The sequence below is a fragment of the Oryx dammah genome, unplaced genomic scaffold (genome assembly GCF_014754425.2).
Source record: "Oryx dammah isolate SB20612 unplaced genomic scaffold, SCBI_Odam_1.1 HiC_scaffold_25, whole genome shotgun sequence".
In the NCBI taxonomy this organism is placed as follows: Eukaryota; Metazoa; Chordata; class Mammalia; order Artiodactyla; family Bovidae; genus Oryx; species Oryx dammah.
The window spans coordinates 10,639,472-10,659,176 of NW_024070209.1; the positions used below are offsets into that span (position 1 = coordinate 10,639,472).

The 19,705-nt window shown below is 41.2% G+C and overlaps 1 protein-coding gene across 7 annotated transcripts in view; it reads right to left on the bottom strand.

The window, feature by feature from the left end:
- DGUOK (deoxyguanosine kinase) overlaps positions 1–16,516 on the bottom strand; it is a 33,661-nt gene extending 17,145 nt beyond the window's left edge. The window contains exons 1-2 of one of the 7 annotated variants that reach the window (XM_040223897.1): positions 16,280–16,509; positions 5,919–6,031 (exon numbers count right to left, since the gene is read on the bottom strand). In XM_040223897.1, the coding sequence (XP_040079831.1) occupies positions 5,919–6,031; positions 16,280–16,421 (255 nt within the window). In that variant the 5' untranslated portion in view covers positions 16,422–16,509. Of the gene's footprint in view, positions 1–5,918; positions 6,032–13,285; positions 13,348–16,279 lie in introns of all 7 variants that reach the window. The other 6 variants (XM_040223900.1, XM_040223896.1, XM_040223899.1 and 3 more) reach the window with 6 other exon arrangements.
- Positions 16,517–19,705: the final 3,189 nt, after the last annotated feature.

Below are 19,705 nucleotides of genomic sequence, written 5' to 3' on the forward strand. Positions count from 1 at the left end.
TAGAATGCAAGCCCCAAGAGAATTAAAAATTACAATCTATTAACTGTACCTTTTAAAAAAGAATAAATAATCACCTACCAAGTATTCTCCTTTCAAAATATTCACACAGATAAGCAACATCAGACAAACAATAAAATAACTCTCATACAGAAGAATTTAAAGCATAAAAGAAGACATGTACTAATTTTACATTATTAAATTTGAAAATCTTAATAAAAGGCAATTCTTTGGAAAAAAAAGTATCAAAAGTGACTAAAAACACTGAATAATAATTGAGGAAGAAAGAGTTGTCCAATATTTTCCCCAAACAACACTAAGTCCATGTAATTTTGAAACTAATTTCTATCATACCTTCAAGGAATAGACAATCAATTTCTATGCTAAAAATGATACAAAGCTCCTCAATTCATTTTCATAACCTTAATGTTAAAACCTGTCAAAAACTGTATACCCAAATAGTAATACCAATTAAATTTATAAATACACATGCAAAAGTCCAAACAATGTATTAGCAAATTAATGCAACAGTACACCATGATCAAAAGGGTTCATTCTAGGAATGTGAGGATGACATCATTATCAAATCTATGACTAACACTAAGAAAAAAGCAAAAGAAAGAAAAATCCCATGGTTATTTCACTAGCTGCTAAAAAAGGCTTTTGATGAAAACGTAACATCTGATACTGATAAAACCAGTTAAGATCTTAGTAACAGAAGGGTGCCTCCTCCACACAGTCTATTGAAATGAATGACAAGCAGAACTTAGTGAGGACACATTAGAGGTAGTCCCACTAAAGACAGAAAAGATAAGGGTGACTCCCATCACTGCTATTATTTAATATTATTCTGGAACTTCTAACAGGAGAAAACAGAAATGAGGTTGGGATATTGGAAAGCCCTTATAAGTGATTAGGATTTAGAGAAAACTATTATTTTCTAAAACCTCAAGCAAATAAAGCAGAAATAAAGAGAGAGAGAGAATTAAGTCACACAAGACATATACAACAATCAACTGCTTTTCTTTAAAACAGCAATAACCAGTTTGAAAAAGATGATGGAAAAACAGTTCCCAGTCACAATAACCACAAAATAGGAATAAACTCAACAAGACTATTACTGGAAATGCAGGTAACAACTGGGGGAAAACTAGACTCCTGTAACTTTTAAAGTCACATAAAGGGTAAGACCTTAAAAGCAAAAGAAAGAAAAACAAGTGCATGTTTTTATCATCTTGGGCTTGTAACAGGTTTTTTTAAACTTTCACATCAAAGGCAATAACTACGAAGAAAATGTAGATCTGACCACATCAAAACTTAAAAGTACTATATTGCAAAATATACCATATAGAAAAGGAAAGAAAAAAATGACAAAACTGGGGAAAGAATCGACAGTATATGACAAAGAGTTAAGAGATTTAACAAGACAATGAGCTTTTATGAAGCCATTACAAAAACCTAAAGATCTCAATAGTGGGGGAAATGGCAAGAGGTTTGAACAAGCAGTTCACTAAATACTAAAAAATATCCAATAAACATTAAAAAGTTGCTCAATTAATTGGTACTTAGTTCAGTTCAGTCACTCAGTCGTGTCCAACTCTTTGCAACCCCATGAACTGCAGCACGCCAGGCCTCCCTGTCCATCACCAACTTCCGGAGTCCAACCAAACCCATGTCCATTGAGTCGGTGATTCCATCCAACCATCTCATCCTCTGTAGGCTCGTTCTCCTCCTGCCCTCAATCTTTCCCAGCATCAGGGTCTTTTCCAGTGAGTCAGCTCTTCACATCAGGTGGCCATAGTATTGGAGTTTCAGCTTCAACATCAGTCTTACCAATGAACACCCAGGGCTGATCTTCTTTAGGATGGACTGGTTGGATCTCCTTGCAGTCCAAGGGACTCTGAAGAGTCTTCTCCAACACCACAGTTCAAAAGCATCAATTCTTTGGCACTCAGCTTTCTTTATAGTCCAACTCTTATATCCATATATGACCACTGGAAAAACCATAGCTTTGACTAGATGGACCTTTGCTGGCAAAGTGGTGTCTCTGCTTTTTAACATGCTGTCTAGGTTGGTCATAACTTTCCTTCCAAGGAGTAAGCGTCTTTTAATTTCATGGCTGCAATCACCACCTGCAGTGATTTTGGAGCCCAGAAAAATAAAGTCAGCCACTGTTTCCACTGTTTCCCCATCTATCTGCCATGAAGTGATGGGACTGGCTGCCATGATCTTAGTCTTCTGATGAAGAGATGCAGCCAAAGCAAAAACAACACCCAGTTGTAGATGGGACTGGTGATAGAAGCAAGGTTCGATGCTGTAAAGAGCAATATTGCATAGGAACATGGAATGTTAGGTCCATGAATCAAGGCAAATTGGAAGTGGTCAAACAGGAGATGGCAAGAGTGAATGTTGACATTCTAGGAATCAGCAAACTAAAATGGACTGGAACAGGTGGATTTAACTCAGATGACCATTATATTACTACTGTGAGCAGGAATCCCTTAGAAGAAATGGAGTAGCCATCATGGTCAACAAAAGAGTCTGAAATGCAGTACTTGGATGCAGTCTCAAAAATGACAGAATGATCTCCGTTTGTTTCCAAGGCAAACCATTCAATATCACAGTAATCCAAGTCTATGCCCCTACCAGTAACACTGAAGAAGCTGAAGTTGAACAGATCTATGAAGACCTACAAGACCTTTTAGAACTAACACTCAAAAAAGATGGCCTTCCATCATAGGGTACTGGAATGCAGAAGTAGGAAGTCAAGAAATACATGGAGTAACAGGCAAATTTGGCCTTGGAGTACAGATTGAAGCAGGACAAAGGCTAATAGAGTTCTGCCAAGAGAACACACTGGTCATAGCAAACACCCTCTTCCAACAACACAAGGGAAGACTCTACACATGGACATCACCAGATGGTCAAAACTGAAATCAGATTGATTATATTCTTTGCAGCCAAAGATGGAGAAGCTCCATACAGTCAGCATAAACAAGACCAAGAGCTGACTATGGCTCAGATCATGAACTCCTTATTGCCAAATTCAGACTGAAATTGAAGAAAGTGGAGAAAACCACCAGACCATTCAGGTATGACCTAAATCAAATCCCTTATGACTATACAGTAGAAGTGAGAATTAGATTTAAGGGACTAGATCTGATAGACAGAGTGCCTGATGAACTATGAACGGAGGTTCATAACACTGTACAGGAGACAGGAATCAAGACCATCCCCAAGAAAAAGAAATGCAAAAAAGCAAAATGGCTGTCTGAGGAGCCCTTACAAATTGGTAATCAAATAAATGTAAAATAAAATAACATACCATTCATTTTCTTCACTCTCAAGTCAGAAAGGATAAAAAAAATAATACCCTGTGTTGCTGAAAATATGAGAAAAATAGTAAAACTTTTCTGGAGGAAGGTTTTACAAAATGTAACAAAAGTCTCAACAAAACATGTAATTTTTGGACATCCAAATACCACTTCTAGATTACCCTCAAAATTAGGTCATTAAAAAGAAAAAAAGATATAGGTACAAAAATATTCATCACTGTGACACTGTTTAAAATAAGCAGAAATTGGAAAAGTTAAACATTCAAAACAAGGCTGGACAAGTGAATGAGAGTTCCCCACACTACACAGTATACAGCAGCCATTGAAGCGGCGCCACTGTGAAAGGGGGAGGAGCTTGTGTGTCAAGTGGCGTGCAAGTGACAATCTCCATTCTCGTTTTAAAAGAGGAGAGGTGGGCATGCCTGGTGGCTCAGTGTGAAGAATCCACTTGCCAATGCAGGCCACGCTGGTTGGATCCCTGGTCCGGCAAGATCTCACATGCCTTGGAGCAAATAAGCCCATGCGCCACCTACAACTTAGCACACTCACTGCAGCTAATGAGGCCCGCTCACCTAGAGCTTGTGCTCTGCCACGAGAGAAGCCACCACAAAGAGAAGCCTGAGCACCGCAACTATAGTCCCTGCTTGCTGCAACTAGAGAAAAAGCCTGCACAGCAACGAAGACCCAGCACAGCCATAAATAAATAAATAAATAAAATTTTTTTAAAAGATGAAATGTGTGTATGTTTCATACATTTATATGTGTGTTAATATACAAAGTTTCTTCTTTCTAGGAAAAAATTTAAAAGGACAAAAATGTTAACTGTTTTATTTCCAGACAATGGGATTATGAGAGTAGTGAAATTATGCCAAAATTTAGTGGCTTAAACAAAAAAGACATTCATTAAATCCACTTCTGCAGGAAAGGAATTTGGGACACAGCTTAGCCAGGTGGTCCTGCCTCAGGGTCCATGAGATTTCAGTCAGGATATTGGCCGAGGCTACAGTCATCTGAAGACTTGACTGGGGATTCAAGGATTTGCTTCCAAGAAGATTCAGTCACATGGCTCTTGGCAGGACCAGTTCCTTGCTGCGTGGACCTCTTCACAGACAGGTATGTTGCATCACAGGGCAGTTGGCAGCCCCAGAGCCAAAAGTGATAGAGAGAGAACAAGATGGAAGATACAATGTCTTTTACCACCTACCACAGAAAGTCACACACTATTAATCCTGCTACACTGTACTCATTAGAAGCAAGTCACTAAGTCCAGATCACACTCCAGGGGAGAATTAAGAATAAAAGAATTAATACTATTTCCTTCAAGAAGGAAATAGTACCAAATCTGTGGATGTATTTTTAAATTCCCAAAGCAGGTGCCCTGTGGCATACTCAGAAAAAGATAATTTATTTACTAAATAGAAAAGTTAATTTCACAAATACACACACACATGCGCATACATAGATGGAGACAGTTAAAACAAATATCCTCAATAAGTATAAGTGTCTGCCAAAAAAGGTAACACGATCCTAAGTTGGAAGAACAAGAAAAGGGCACGGAGAACCAGTTTATGGTATTCTGTACCAAGCAGACTACATCCAAGAGGTTCTCTTCAGCTCTGAGTACTACTCTTACTGAAATCTGGTGGAAAACCAACAAACAGGAGTGCATCTCCTACACAAAGTTACTTCTGCATGAGAAACAGTCTGGAGGAAAACGGTATTTGGTTTCAAAGAGAAGAGTCGAGGGGGCAACAAAGCAAGAAATCACTGCCTTAGAAATGAATAAAGAGTTGCCATGTGGAAAAGTTAAAGGATGTAAGAGTCAGAACTTGAACCAATGAGTCAGAGTCACAGGTATGCCACGTGGCTCATACAAGAACTTTCTAACAATAGGCTGTTAAAAGCACGAATGGGGTACTCATGACTGCTCCTGGAACTACAGAGTCTGAGGAGATGCTGCCACTCAGTTGCTTCTAAGGTTCACGTCCAGTTGGTTGGTCCCTACTCACACTGATGTGGCTGGTGAGAAACCAACCCCGTGGCCTCTCCCACAGCACCATACTGGACAGGAGGGCTTCAGCTACGAGGCATCTGTGAAACGCACAGTGTTTGGGACAGGATAGTGCCTGGCACGTAGTATGCACTTTATAAATGCTAGCTATGATTTCTGCATTGACTCAAAATGTGACAGGATGTTCTCTAAGGTTCCTTTCAATTTCTAAGACTTCGAAACTAAGCTAAAATCACTGTAATTAACTACTATTCCTGATGGTCAGTTTCAATAAAATATTTAAGGGCAGGAATGACAAAATTAATCTTCAACGCCAGGATGGCTGGCCATGCTTTGGGAAACTGGAAAGAACAGAGGCAATCACTTAAACAGAAATGTAAAAACTACAAAAATCAAACTAAACACATTCAAACAAGTCATCCCTCCCTGAGGTACATGGTCTGCTTTCTGAAATGAAGCTATTTTAAAAAAGGAGAAACAAAAGGGACTACTTTACCTACTCAGAGCAAATTAGATTACTACAACTAGTTTATGAACCCAAGCCTGCCAACTACCCACCACAACTGAAAACTTACTTTTTGGGAGCCAGCAGCCTGGACATTCTGCCATGTTGCTACAGGTTCTGTAGCTATGTGCCACTCTGGGTAAGTTTTCGTGAGTAACTTCACAAAGGTGGATTTTCCCACAGCTGCAATGCAAACAGCATGTATTGGGATACTTCCCAAATCAGGGTTACAGGAGAAGGCTGCTACTCAACTCTTCCACAAATGCCCAACTCAGCAGCCACATCATTGTCAGACAGATGATGGATCATGCCGTGCTAACCAGATGAATGCAGGTAACAGGGAGGAAAAAATACCCCTAAGATTTGATTTGTAATTTTATTGCCCCAACCTCCCAGAGGAATATTTAGTAACAGTTAAAAATGGAATAGACTCTTAAAAGTAGATGAAATCAACTACATATGTTATAAACCTTGAATCACAGTCAGTTATTCTGTGACAGTATAAAATTGCAAGTTTTTCTGTAGAAAATGAAGACAATGACTCTCATTCATTCAACAAATCTAACCAATACTCAGGGAGTGCTATTATGTGCTCAGAACTGTCTGGCACTGGTGGTTCAATGGTAAACAAAACAGAGGATGGATTCTGCCCTCACAGAGCTTGTATGGGAGACAGACACCAAATAAACACATGAGTAACCAACAGCAGTGTTAAACGCTAGGCAAGAAAAATGCATGTTGACTCTAATGTGGCTCAAAAGATCAAGGAAGGTTCCCCTGAAAAATGTGACCTGAGGTGAGACCTGAAAGACGAGGACTGGTCAGGTCATGGGTGGGGTAAGGGGAGAGGGACAGCCAGGCCAAGGGTTGGGGGAAAGGTCAGGAAAAGAGAACAGTGCACAAGAAGACAGACGAGAAATCTGTGCCCTTGAAGAAGGCACTGCAGCGACAGTGTGGTCCAAAGAGGGCGAAGGATGGCTCAAAATATGTGTGGAGAGGGCAGCAGGCAGGGCGGGGCCAGGCCACATGGGGCCTTGTACCACGCGAAGAAGTCTGAATTCTGTTCTAAGGGCAACAGGAAATCATTGAGGAAGAGTTTTAAACAGGAAAATAACAAGTTACCATCTCATTTTTAAAAGACACTCCACCAGCTAGGTAAGAATGGACTGATGTAGACATAGACCAGTTGGAATGTAACAGTAGCTTCAACCAAAGCAATAGCAAAGGAGGTGGAAAGTAGTGACTGCTATGAGAAATATTCTGGAGATGAAATTAACCCAGTACCGCAACATTTAAGTTCTCTTTTCCCATTTACACCAACATCTAGCCCACACCTTCCTAAATTCCAGACTCACTATCTAAGAGCCCTCCAGACATTTCCACTTGAATGTCCCACAAACACCTCAAAGTACTGACATTTGCTAAATGAACTCACCATCTTCCCCCCCAAACTGAGCTTCCTCCCATATCCCAATCTCAGGGCACAACAGCACTATCCACTCAGTCACAACTTCTTCCTCCTCTGCCAAACCTCAAGTGGCTACCAAGTGCTTTTGAAGATGCCTTCTAAAATTTCCCCATCTGTCCTTCTCTCTATTCCCATTTCCTGCTCATTTCTTGCCTCTCAAACTCTGGCCTTGCCCTCTTCAATGCATTATTCATACTGCAGCAGCCACACCACACAAAATAACCCTGCTTAAAATCCTCTGACAGGTCCCAACTCCCTTCATGACAAAATTCAAACCCTTTAGCATATGGCGTATGATGGTGGTGGTGACGACGAAAGTTTCTCAGTCATGCCCCTCTCTATGACCCCATGGACTGCAGCCCACCAAGCTTCTCTGTCCATGGAATTCTCCAGGCAATAGGTTGGAGTGGGTTGCCACTTTCTTTTCCAGGGGATCTTCCTGATCCAGGGATCGAACCCGATCTCCTATATTGCAGGCAGATTCTTTACCGTCTGAGCCACCAGGGAAGCCCAGCATGGCCTATAAGACATATCAAAACCTGGCCCCTGCATAGACTGCTGTGCCTCAGCTTTTCTTCAGACATCCTGAGCTCCTGCTGGACCAAACGCCTTGCAACTTTAATCAGGCCGTGTGGTCTGCTGCAAATGTGACTTCGCATATGCTTTCCCATTTCCTGGAGCGCCTCCTCTCCTCCTCTGACCAGCTACTACTCAGTCTTCAAGATTCTGCTTAGATACACATCCTGTGTGCAGCCTTTCAGGACCTTACACCTATAAGCTGGATTGGCCTGCCAGTGCTTGTGCTTGGCCTGGCAATGTGGATAAGACTCCATCACTGCCACTGTAATGCTGTTTCTCTAAGTAGAAGATGGGGTTCCTCCAAGGCAGGAACCAAAGCCCAGACTAATGGCCCAGCCGAATGAATAAAACATAGATTATTAATTTCAGTTCCCTATGAAACCCACATCTGTTAAAAACCAAAACATGAACCAAAACAATTGAGCACTTGGGGCTCAATCTCCCCTATCAGAGATGATCTTTCTCAAGTGAATTCTACCCTTAGGAGGAACCCAAATGGAACCAAGACAAGGAAAGGGGAGGCATCCTTCCAGTTGATTCTATCAGCCATTCATGGTTGATGACTGGGAGTAAAGAGATGTCTCAGCAGGAGAGCCCACACAGCCAATATGTGACATCTATTACACACTGCTCCAACTCCTCTCTGAACACAGGGGGTGAAGAACACACACAGAAATCTGTGCATTTTGTACAGTCATGCTCATCTCTCAATCCCACGTCCATGGAGCGCCTCTGCCCCTCCCACACTTCAGCGAATAAATGCCTTCCCCTGCTCTGCTCCTCCTGTGTCTAAATCCCTTCCCCACCATGCCCAAGGCCCACCTCTTCCACAAAGTTCAGGACATATCTAGCTCACACCAAATTCCTACCATGTTGGGCAGTTGACTCAAACAAATATTTATTAACTGCCTCTGATACATTTAGCATTTAATTGGTTTGATTTTTCATGGGTCTCAATTTTGGTTTCCTAACAGGATCTGAATCTCTGAGGTTGGATCCCTGGGAAGCCACATTTTTAAAGTATGCCCCAAGTGAGTGTGATGTAGACTTATATTTCAGATTGTATCCAGAACAATCTGATCACAATCAACAGAGGTGGTTTTTAAAAAATATAGGTTCCAAAACCACATCCCAGACTACCAAATAAGACCTTCTGGGCTTGTCATGGAGTGCCCAACAGGGTCGCAGGAACTACAAACTGGCTGAATTTTCTATTATCAGACATCTGCCTGCCCTGAATTGCCCCTAGTTGAAAATATTTGGCAGAGATGGTCAATATTTAGATTGCAGGTTTTTGATTAAGGCTAAAACATGGTTCCTGGCTATGGGCTGAAAAACTATTTTAATTCACATGAAAAGATGAAGGTAACTGATTTCTTACATGGGTGGGTTAAAATGGTTGTTAGAATTAAATTTTTAAAAGTTAAAAACAACTACCCAAGGAACAATTGCAGATGGAAAGGAAGGGCCCTGAGGGGTAGGGCGTGCCAACTTCACCTCTGAGATCAGCCACTATTAGTTCATCCAAGGGCAGTCAGTACTCTGAGACTTGTGCTATTTAAACACACAAAACCCAGAATGCCAATAAATGAGATGTAATGGGAAATATACAGTCCCAATTACTGGAACAATCACACCAGTGCAACACCCCCAACTTGCACACCACTCCCCATTCCAAAAATTTTGGAAAGCCACTCTAAAAATGAGAAGCTAGACTTTCAGCAAAGAATAACTGAATGCTGATGGACAGTCCTAGGAACTTTGCCATCCATGTCACTGTAGGGCTGAGAGCCTGGGTAATTTACCATAGAATGACCACAGAACTGCACTCCAATGGAGCTCAGCTGTGCCAAGCACCACCCACTGATACAGAATAATTATTTTTTAAAATAATTCAAAATTATGTATTTATAATACTTTTGGGGGGGTTATGATACTTGACCATAACAGTTTTTTCCTTTTAAGTTTTTTATTTTTTTAAGACTTAGGTTTTAAAATATTCCCAGGGGTTTCAGAAGAATGGTGCTGTCTGGTTTTCCATTGCTACACTGGTTTCCTTCTAGTGACCAGAACATCTGTGTCCAGACATTCTCTTCTTCAGAATAACACTGGGCCAGCTGAAAAAGGCCTCCCCTTGTCTGGTCTCTGTGCTGAGCACCAGTGTCTTCTGATATCATTATCTCAGACTTATCATAATTAACTGTTCTTTTTCAGTATACTTCTAATATCATGAAATTTGGGAGGTTTCACCTCATAAGCAGCATTAAACCTTCCCTTAGGGCCTTGGCTATCGCTGTACTTTATTATGCATGCCATGACTTGAGAAAGGGTGGGAGGTACCTTGTTATTAGAGCACATTACATCAACAAGTTGACTTTTATTAGCACCAGTATTGTCATTCCACAGGATGGATCAAACAGTTCTGTTGTTAACATTCATCTTTTCCTAAATCATGTTTTTTTTTTTTCCTCCCTCAAGTTTTTCTATAAACTAGCAATACAATGACTGTTACAGCTACATTATACTAAAACCTAGTAGTTAAGATAGTATCTTGATGTAACACTCATAATGATTTATCATTTTAAATATAGCCGTAGTTCATGGGAGCCTCTTAAACATACCATCATCTCTAGGCATTTTCTTCTGAACAATATACAAAATCCTTTACCAAGAAGCAAGCAAAAGCAGTAAATATAAAACTGCCTATCTTTAAGCAAAAAAATTCTTCCAAAGAAATTTTAAAGCCCTTATTTCAGGAACTATATCTGATGCTATATTCATTCATTCAACCAACAGATATTTACTGAGTAGCCACTAACGGCAGGTACTATAACTAAAATGAAGTAAGCTGAGATGCTGCCCTCAAGGAACTAATATTGAGACTAAGTACCCACGATCAGACAGGCTCTGAGCCTAAAAGCATTCTGGGGAAAAAAATCATCAGCTGACTTAAAAGAAACTTGATATATTTCAGCCCTGATTACATTCATCTTCTTTTCAGGAGAAGAAAAAAAAAATCGTTGTCAAAAAAAAGAAAAAAAGACATTCCTCACAACTTCCAAAGTGTAAGTTAAGCTTCTGCATTCAGCACAAGACCCTCGCTGATCCGGAATGTCCTCCCCAGCTCTGCCCACCAGCTGATTCATCCTTCCACTGTCTCCTTCTCAGTGAGGTCTCCTTGAACTCTCTCCAGCTCCACTTTATCCCTGGGCATAGTTAATTACTGCCTGTTCTGGTTTAAAAGGCATCACAGTGTAATTATTTGTTGACTCATCAGTCTCTCCAGCTAGACTGAGAACTCACCTTTTGAAGACAGGGACTAACCTTACTTCCTTTGCATCCTGAGTATCTGGCCAGGTGCTAAGAATGAGATGGATGGATGGAATGATGTAAATCACAAAAACAGAGAATCCAATTTATTCCTAACATTGTATCCAATATACAAAGATTCCTTTTTTCCCTAGGAATCTTGCCCAAATGTTTACACTTAAGGAAAATAAAAGATGACACTAGTGATGTTAAATCACTAATTTTGAATGCTGGAGGACATGTTATTAGGAAGGCTCTCCACTGCTTTACATAAAAGCCTCTAAATGGCAAAAGGGAGGTTTCTTGTTCTCTGTTGGGTCTTTGAAAACGAAGATGGAAAAAAAAAAAAAAAAATGAGACTACTCTGAGATGACTCACTAACAATAGTTCCTACAGCAATCTATTCAATTTAGGTTTGTAAACACAAAATAACTGACTTTGGAAGTGTACACTTTAGTGATGGATACACTTATATAAAAAAGATAGGCTAGGTATTTTATTTTTTAGATTTTAAGGGATTCTAGATCCCAAGCTTTGACTTTTAATCATAACATATGGCTCACAACTCACGCTAGATGCCACTTGCTGCTTCACTGATCCATTTTCCTTCTGTGCTACTGTGTGTACCTGCAGGATCAGATTAACAAGATTTAGAGCAGCAAAACAAGTCCCTCTAAACCCATCTAACTCCAGCTGGGACTTCACCTTCCCCTGTTCAGGTTTCCTGAATGGATACTCTGATTTTTTTGGGGGGGGGGTGGAGAATGTCACCTGTGGCTAGAGAACAAGGTAACTGTTTGATTGTAAAAGCAGTTTATTGTATTTCCTGTGTGGATACCAGTGACTAACTTGCACATGGCTATCACAGCCCAGGATTCAAGCATCTAGCAAACACTGGCTGAGTACCATTGGCCACACATGGGTTAGATGCTGGTGACACAACGATGAACAAGACACTCTGTGGCTAATCCAGGGAAAGTACCGAGGGTGTCAACAATCTCAACAGAACTCAAGTGCTGCAGAAGTTGTGGGTACAAAATGTTATGTGAGCACACCGAGGAGGCAGTGCCCAATTCTGTCTGGGGAGAGTCATCACCATGTGGGGGTGATGGAGACTAATATAATGGGAGATAAAACTAGAAAGAGCCAGATTAAGATCCCCCAGTCCACTTCGCATTAGTCACACTTCCTTTGGGCAACTGCATTCACTTCTAAGACTTCAACAACTACCCTGACAAGTCAACAACTTCCATGTCTGGGATTGCAGCTCCAATCTGTCTATGCACTTCAGGCACTTACTCTAATCTACCTCAGAACATCTATCTCTCGTCTCAGAGGCACCTCCTCTAAATATCACTCTTACATCCTCAGACTACTTTTTCCTTCATTCCCATCCTCAGTTTTCAGTCAGTGTCTAAATTAAGGTTCCTTATCTCTCACCTCCAAGTGGCCACCAGGTCCTGTCAATTCCACTTCCAAAATCTTTCTCAAACCATCGTGATGTCCGATGATGTCCACCATTCTCTCTGTTGAGGCCTGCATCTTCCCTCCCTCCAACAACTACAATGGCCACAATACCTAGTCTACTCCAACATTCATTCAACAAACTGGACGCAAGGCATGATGGGTACTGCAGCAAATAAGACATACAAAATGCCCACTTTATGAAGTATTATTTTTATTTATTCATTCTAGTCCACTTCCTTTTAAAAATTAATCTGGCTAGCTTTAAGTCTTCAGTAGCTTCCCACAGCCTACGTGAGAAACTCCTCGCTGTCCAGCATCTGGCAAATCCTACCCTTCCACATTCTTGTTCTGCTATCCTCTCACAGGCCCTTCAAACTCCCGGCACAAGCTTGATATTAAAACTGCATGTCTCCTGAGGCTCTGTGTTGGCAAATATTACTTCCTGTGCCTGGAACACTCTTTCCTCTGGGGGAGGAATTCCTACCCCAGAGATTCCAAGTCTCCATGTCCGAACATAGCACTCATCATTTGGTATAGAAACTATGCTTAGAAGTCCGCTCCTCCCACTTAGCCATGAGTTCCTTACAGAAGGCCTGGACCACATCTGAGCCTACCTCCACAGCAGGCACACACTGAGCTTTAGCTGCAGGAGAAAGCAAGGAGGCGGCACAGAAATCTGGAAAGGATAAGGAGAAGCAAAAGGCAGGAAAACTGGGATAGGCACTTCAAATTTCACTTGATCATCTGTCCAAACCACTTATTTTGTGAAGTACTCTGTACCTCTCTGGGCTCTGGGGACAAAGTTTCCTTTAGCGGCATGTTTCCCCAAGCATAGCACAGAAAATCTTTTTTTAGAAAACAACATGAGGCAGGTAGCCCCTCTCATTCCCTTCAATGTTTCTGATTTAGCTGGAGGACAACACACATCTGTGGTGACTGGTCTCACTTAAAAGTCAAGACCGCTGAGTCCAAACGGGTCCTAATGCCGCCCAGCAGTTCTACATTTCTCCTGCTCACTTGCTGGACTATTTCATGTCTTTCCTCTCTCCTCACACTCAGCTCATCTTTCTTCCTATTCTACTGAGAAACTGACACAACCAGAAGATGTTCCCCAAGTTCCCACTGCACCTACTCAAGTCAGTAATCATTTATGTTGCTATTCTCCCTGTTTATTAGGGATAAACTGCTCCTAGCTAAAGCCAATCTTTCTTAACTTGGGCAAGAGATTCAATTCCTTCCTGCTTACTAAAATCACTCTGGCAAGTCTATTCTCTCTCCTGTTTCACCAATTTTCTCCCTTTCTACCAGCTTATAAATATGATCTAATTCCTCTTACAAAAAGAAAAAAAAAATCTAACTCTCTCAAACCCTTGTCCCATTTCAGCTATTACTCTACATCTCTCCTTTCAAGGAAAACTGCAAACAGTGATCTTAACCCACTGTTTCCAATTCCTCACCTCCCATTCTCCTTGAACCTCTATAATCAGACTTTCATGCCCCCACTCCTATAAATCGTTCAAGTTCACCAAAGAGTTCCATTATTCAAACAGCATTATACAGTTGATCATTTCTTTCCCGGACACCTTCTTCACTTAGTTTCCAGTATATCATGTTTCTGGCTTTCCTCTCATCTCAGTGGTCATTCCTTCTTTGTCTCTTTTGCTGATTCCTTCCCATTGTCTCAATCTCTCTTAACATTTGCATGCCCAGGACATGGTCCTCTCTAACAACATACATAGGCTCCTGGCTTTAAATACCATCTATATGTATAACTACAATCCAGGGAGACTCTCAACTCTAGACTCATATATCCAACTGACTATTCAACAGCCCTACTTAGATATCTAATAAGCATATAAAAATCTAACATGCCTAAAACCAAAAACTTGAAATCACCCTTCTGTCCCCAGACTGTTATTCCCACTTTTCTCTATCTAAGAGAATTGGAACTCCATCTTTCAAGTTGCTCAAGCCAGAATGATGCGAGTCATCACTGACCCCTTTTATGTTATACTCCACAATTTCCTGTTACCAATTCCTGTGTGCCCTACCCTAAATGAAATTAGAATCGAATCACTTCTCACCACCTCCACTGTTAACATCCTGGTCCTACACACCATAACTCATCATTGCAGCAACTTCCTGACACCTTCTATTTTCAACATATCAGCCAGAGTGATCTTTTTATAATCTTAGTCAAATCAAGTCACTTGACTGCTCAAATCTTCCAACAGTTTCTCATCTCAGTCAGAGTAAAATTCCATAATGGACTACAAGGCCTATACAATCTAGCCACCCCTTACCTTCTGACCTCATCTCCCTCATCTGCCCCTCTGCCTCACTCCACTCCAGCCACAGCAGCTTTCATCTTGTTCCCTGAACAGACTTCCCACCTCAGGGCCTCTGCACTGGATCCCCTGCCTGGAAGATTCTTCTCCACATTATCCACATGGTTCACTCCCTCATCTTCTTCAGGCTTTTGCTCAAATTATCACCTTCTCAGTGAGGCCTGCCTTGACAACTCAACTTAAAATTGCAACTTCCTTCAATTTCTCAATCCTGTATTTCCTCCATCACACTTTTAAAAATATCAAACATACTATTTATTTATGTTGTTTATTGTGTATCTCTCTCTACCAGAGTCCCATAAGAGCAGAGATTTTTACTTGTTCTGTTCACTACTGTATCCTCAGGGCCAACAGCAGTGCTGACATATGGAAGTTGCTCAAAGGGCTGTTTGCTGAATGAACAGACTGAGAAATTGTCAGTTTGCTGCTAAAAGTCTTCAATACTTAAAACTTCCTAATCCTTTTTTAGGGCTCAGCACCCTACAGGTAAAATCCTCAAGTCAGACTTTAGCAACATTAGTAACTAACAGTAACTAATTGAATATTTTGCTTTCATTTTATTTAAAAATTTTTTTTATTTAAGGTACTGGACCTCTATTCACTCTTATAACAGTTATTTTTAATTTAACACACGTTTTTAAGTTTAAAAAGTGAGCTCTTCTAAGAAAAATGTTAAGAAACTATAGTGGGACCAGCAGAGACATGGCAAAAATAGTGAAAGTGATATCTGAATGACTGGGGCTTATGAACTTAGGGTAGGGTTGCCAGATAAAATAAGGACACTCAGTTAAATTTGAATTTTATATTGGCTGGGGGGGGGGGGGTATGTTCCAAATACCGCATGGGACACACACTAAAATATTAGTTATCTGAAATGCTATTTTAAATGGACGTCCTTTTTTCCCTCCCCTCAATCTAGCAACGTCATCTTAGGAGAACAAAGAAATTGCACCTTCTCTTTGTCGCTTCCATTTTGATCTACCAAAACAAGCTAGCTCTTGTCCCATTAACAGATTGCGTGGCTTTTATGCCTCAGTAAACGTATCCCTGTGGGAGAGTACGAAGGCCTGACGTCTGAAAAATCCAAGAGGCAAAGGCACAGAGCGCACCTTGAGTGGGGAAAGGTCTGGGAGCTGAGAACAAGCAGCCTGGCCGCATCAGATCGAAAAGGAAGGGGTTCTGGGCCCAACTCCCTTTCCTAGCCTCTCAGGAACCTGCTCTGCGGAGGCCGAAGCCTGGCAACTACTTTCTGGCCCTTACCAATGTTGCCTTCGATGGAGAGCCTTCGGGGACCACGCCCCGCGTGTAGACCCCTGGAAGGGGGCACACCCTCGAGTAAGCGCTGAGCCATGAACTTCGAGGATGCGCGCAGCAACCTTAGATAGAGCCGGCAAGCGGTCATCCCACCCACGATTCACGCAGCGATCACTTCCGTCGAGAGCACTTCCGCCCCCGATACTGCTGTTCAGACACTCCGGCGCACCTTTGACGTCAGGCGGGAAGTAGGTGGGGTTGAGCTGGCTCGAAGGGAGGGGCCAAAGGGGGGGGGTGGAAAAAAACCTCTCTGTTCTCGCGATATTTGTAGGAAAGTGTTGCAAGGAAGACTTCTAGTGTGGGGTGCTGGAGAGTGTACTGAAAGTTGGAGTTGCTGCTGTTTTATTCGCTCGTCTGTTTGTGTTCACTGGAAAAGCAACATTTAGAAACTGCCCTTAAGTCAACAATTCATCACCTTTGCATATTTGTCTCACTTTAGAATAAATTTCGTAACTAAAGACAAATAAAAATAATTGTAATTTTAAACGAGTTTTTTCCCCAAGCGTTTGTTTTTTGGCTTTTCTAACGTGGGGAGAAATTGGACAGTTTTAAGTAGGAAAATGATGGTCTGATGATTTACACACGTTAACTTCACATTCTGTATAACTTCCGCCGCAATGCTGGCATCTTATTGAATAAATTAGCAAGTTAGTGTGTCAGTTACACTCCACCTCTTGTCTTGTCTCTTGAATAAGTTTAAAGTTCAATCAGTTGATTTGAGTAGTAAGCAAAAATTCCATAAGGGTGAAGAGGGTGGAGGGCTTCCCAAGTGGTTCAGTGGTAAAGAATCAACCTGCCATTGCAGAAGACTAACAGAAAGCTGGTTTCGATCCCTGGGTGGGGAAGATCCCCTGGAGTAGCAAATGGCAACCCACTCCAGTATTTTTGCCTGGAAAATTCCATGGACCAGGGGACCCGGTGGGCTACAGTCCATGGGGTCAAAAAGAGCAGAAACATGACTGAATCCCAGGGACAGGCTGCAAAGTGAGAGTCCTTGGCTTCTTGCAGGAAGAATTCAAGAGCTAGCCATAGTAAAGTGAAAGCAGGTGTATTTAGGAAGATATAGGCTCCATAGTGTATGGGCTGTCTCAGAAGGCAAGAGCACCAAGGTGTGGGCTGGGTAATTTCATAGGCTAAGGAGTGGGTGGAATATTCTAACATCTTGGAGAAGGGGCAAGGATTTCCAGAAATTGGAGCACCACCCACTTTTTGCCCATTTATGTTCAGCCTCAAAACTGTCATGGTGCCTGTGGGTGTCATTTAGATGCTAATGTATTACAATGAGCATATAATGAGGTTCATCTACTGGAAGTCAAATCTTCTGCCATCTTGGGCCTAGGAGTTTCTAACCTGTTTTTGTGATCTCCTGTTCTTGTTAATTGTGCCATTCTTTTAATGATTGTGCCCTGCCGCCTTCCTGCCAGTCTCAGGACAACTATTTGCAAAGCAGGCACAAGATCTTTTTCCTATATTGATGTTTATATGGGATGGCTGAAGTGACATTCGTATATTTAGATATAGGTTCAATCCCTGGAGAAGGAGATGGCAACCCACTCCAGTATTTTTTCCTGGGGAATCCCATGAACAGGGAAGGCTGGTGGGCTATAGTCCATGGGGTCACAAAGAGTTGGACAAAACTGAGCACATACACATACACACCCACACATTAAAAAATAGATTCTAAATTTATTTAGGGTGACCTGGGTAGATGCTAAAGGATATTGGAGCAGCTAAAATCTGTCCCATTCCCCCACTCCCTCCGCCACAGTCATTTCTCTGTAGAAAAATTACTTCTGTTTCTTTATCTATGTAAACTCTGACTTGGGAAAATATTCATCCAAAAAAATTTGAGATGCTCTCACCATCCTATGGCTTTGTTTGTCTCTTTGCCCTCAGGGTGACTGTGAAGGTTAACTACCAGAGTTACTGGCAGGTTTAGGTATGGATAGGCAATTAATCTGTTCCTAAAAGTTAGAGCTCCTAAAAATAATTTAACTAATTTATTTACCTATTTTTAAAATAAGATGTCTGTCTGCACCTCGTGCATGTAAGATCTTAGTTCCCCAACCAGGGATTGAACCCACTTCCCCCCTGTACCTCAACAGTGGAAGTGCAGAGTTTTAACCACTGGATCACCAGAGAATTCCCCTAAGAGTCATTTAAAACAACTTTTTAGTGAGGCAGAATATGTTGTGAAGACAAGAGCATGTGTTATAAGTATACAGTTTTATGAAATGCTCACAAACTAAGCACACCCTGTTACCCAGATTTGGAGCAAGAAATAAAGCATTACCAGCATCCCCAGAATTCATTTCCCATGCCAGTTACTACCCCCAAAGTTAACCAATAGGCTGACTTCTAACGGCAGACATTAGCTTTGCCCATTCTTTATGTAAATGAAATCATGTAGTAAGTTGTTCTTTCATTCAACATAAAGTCTGTGAGGCTTATGTATGTTATAGACATAGCTGTAGTTCATTTATTCTTGTTGTTGTGTGATGCTCCATTATGTTATTATACCACCTTGAATTTAATTTATCCATTCTACCCTTGATGGGCATTTGAAAGTTCCTAGATTAAAGCTATAGTACATATCATTGCTATGAATATTCTTGAGTATGTCTTTGGTAAAGTCAAGAACTCATTTGTCTTGGGCATATGCCTACAAGTAGAACTGCTGCATGAGAGGTTATATGTGTGCTGAGCTTTAGTAGATATTCCAAAAGAGTATACAGTTCCACGGTGTTTGATTGTACCTATCAAGAGTGCCACCATCAGTGAGTCAGCGCTCTTATAGTTCCACGTTCTTGCCAACAATTGGTATTGTCAGCTTTTTCCATTTTATTCGTTCTGCTGTGTAATGGTGTCTTGCAGTATGAATCTGCCTTTTCCTGATGATTAATGAAATGGAACATTTTTTTTTGTATGTTTATCAGCCATTTCAGTAACCTCTGTTGTGAAGGACCTATTCAAGTCCTGTGCCCGTTTTCTATTGGCTATCTCTCTTTTACTTATTGTTACTGTTTTTTGTATATTCTGGATATGAATCCATTGTGAATATTTCCTCTCACTCTGTTCCTTGCTTCCAAAAGCTTTTAAATTGGGGGGATGTATAACGTAAAGTAAGACGCTTAAATGTCTTTTGCCTGTTAGTTATTCCTCAATTATTGATGATCCTTCTATTCCTCTGTATTTCTTCATGCTTGTTTATTATGTTATACCATGCAGAAAAATTCAATACCTTTCTTAATCCTAATTCCAAACTTCCAAAAGAGAGACTCTGATTGGCCCAGCTATGGTCAAAAAGTAAGGGCTCAAGAAACAAATGGGTGTGTTGGAGACCCACCCCAGAGTGCATGAGGAAGAAGGGTG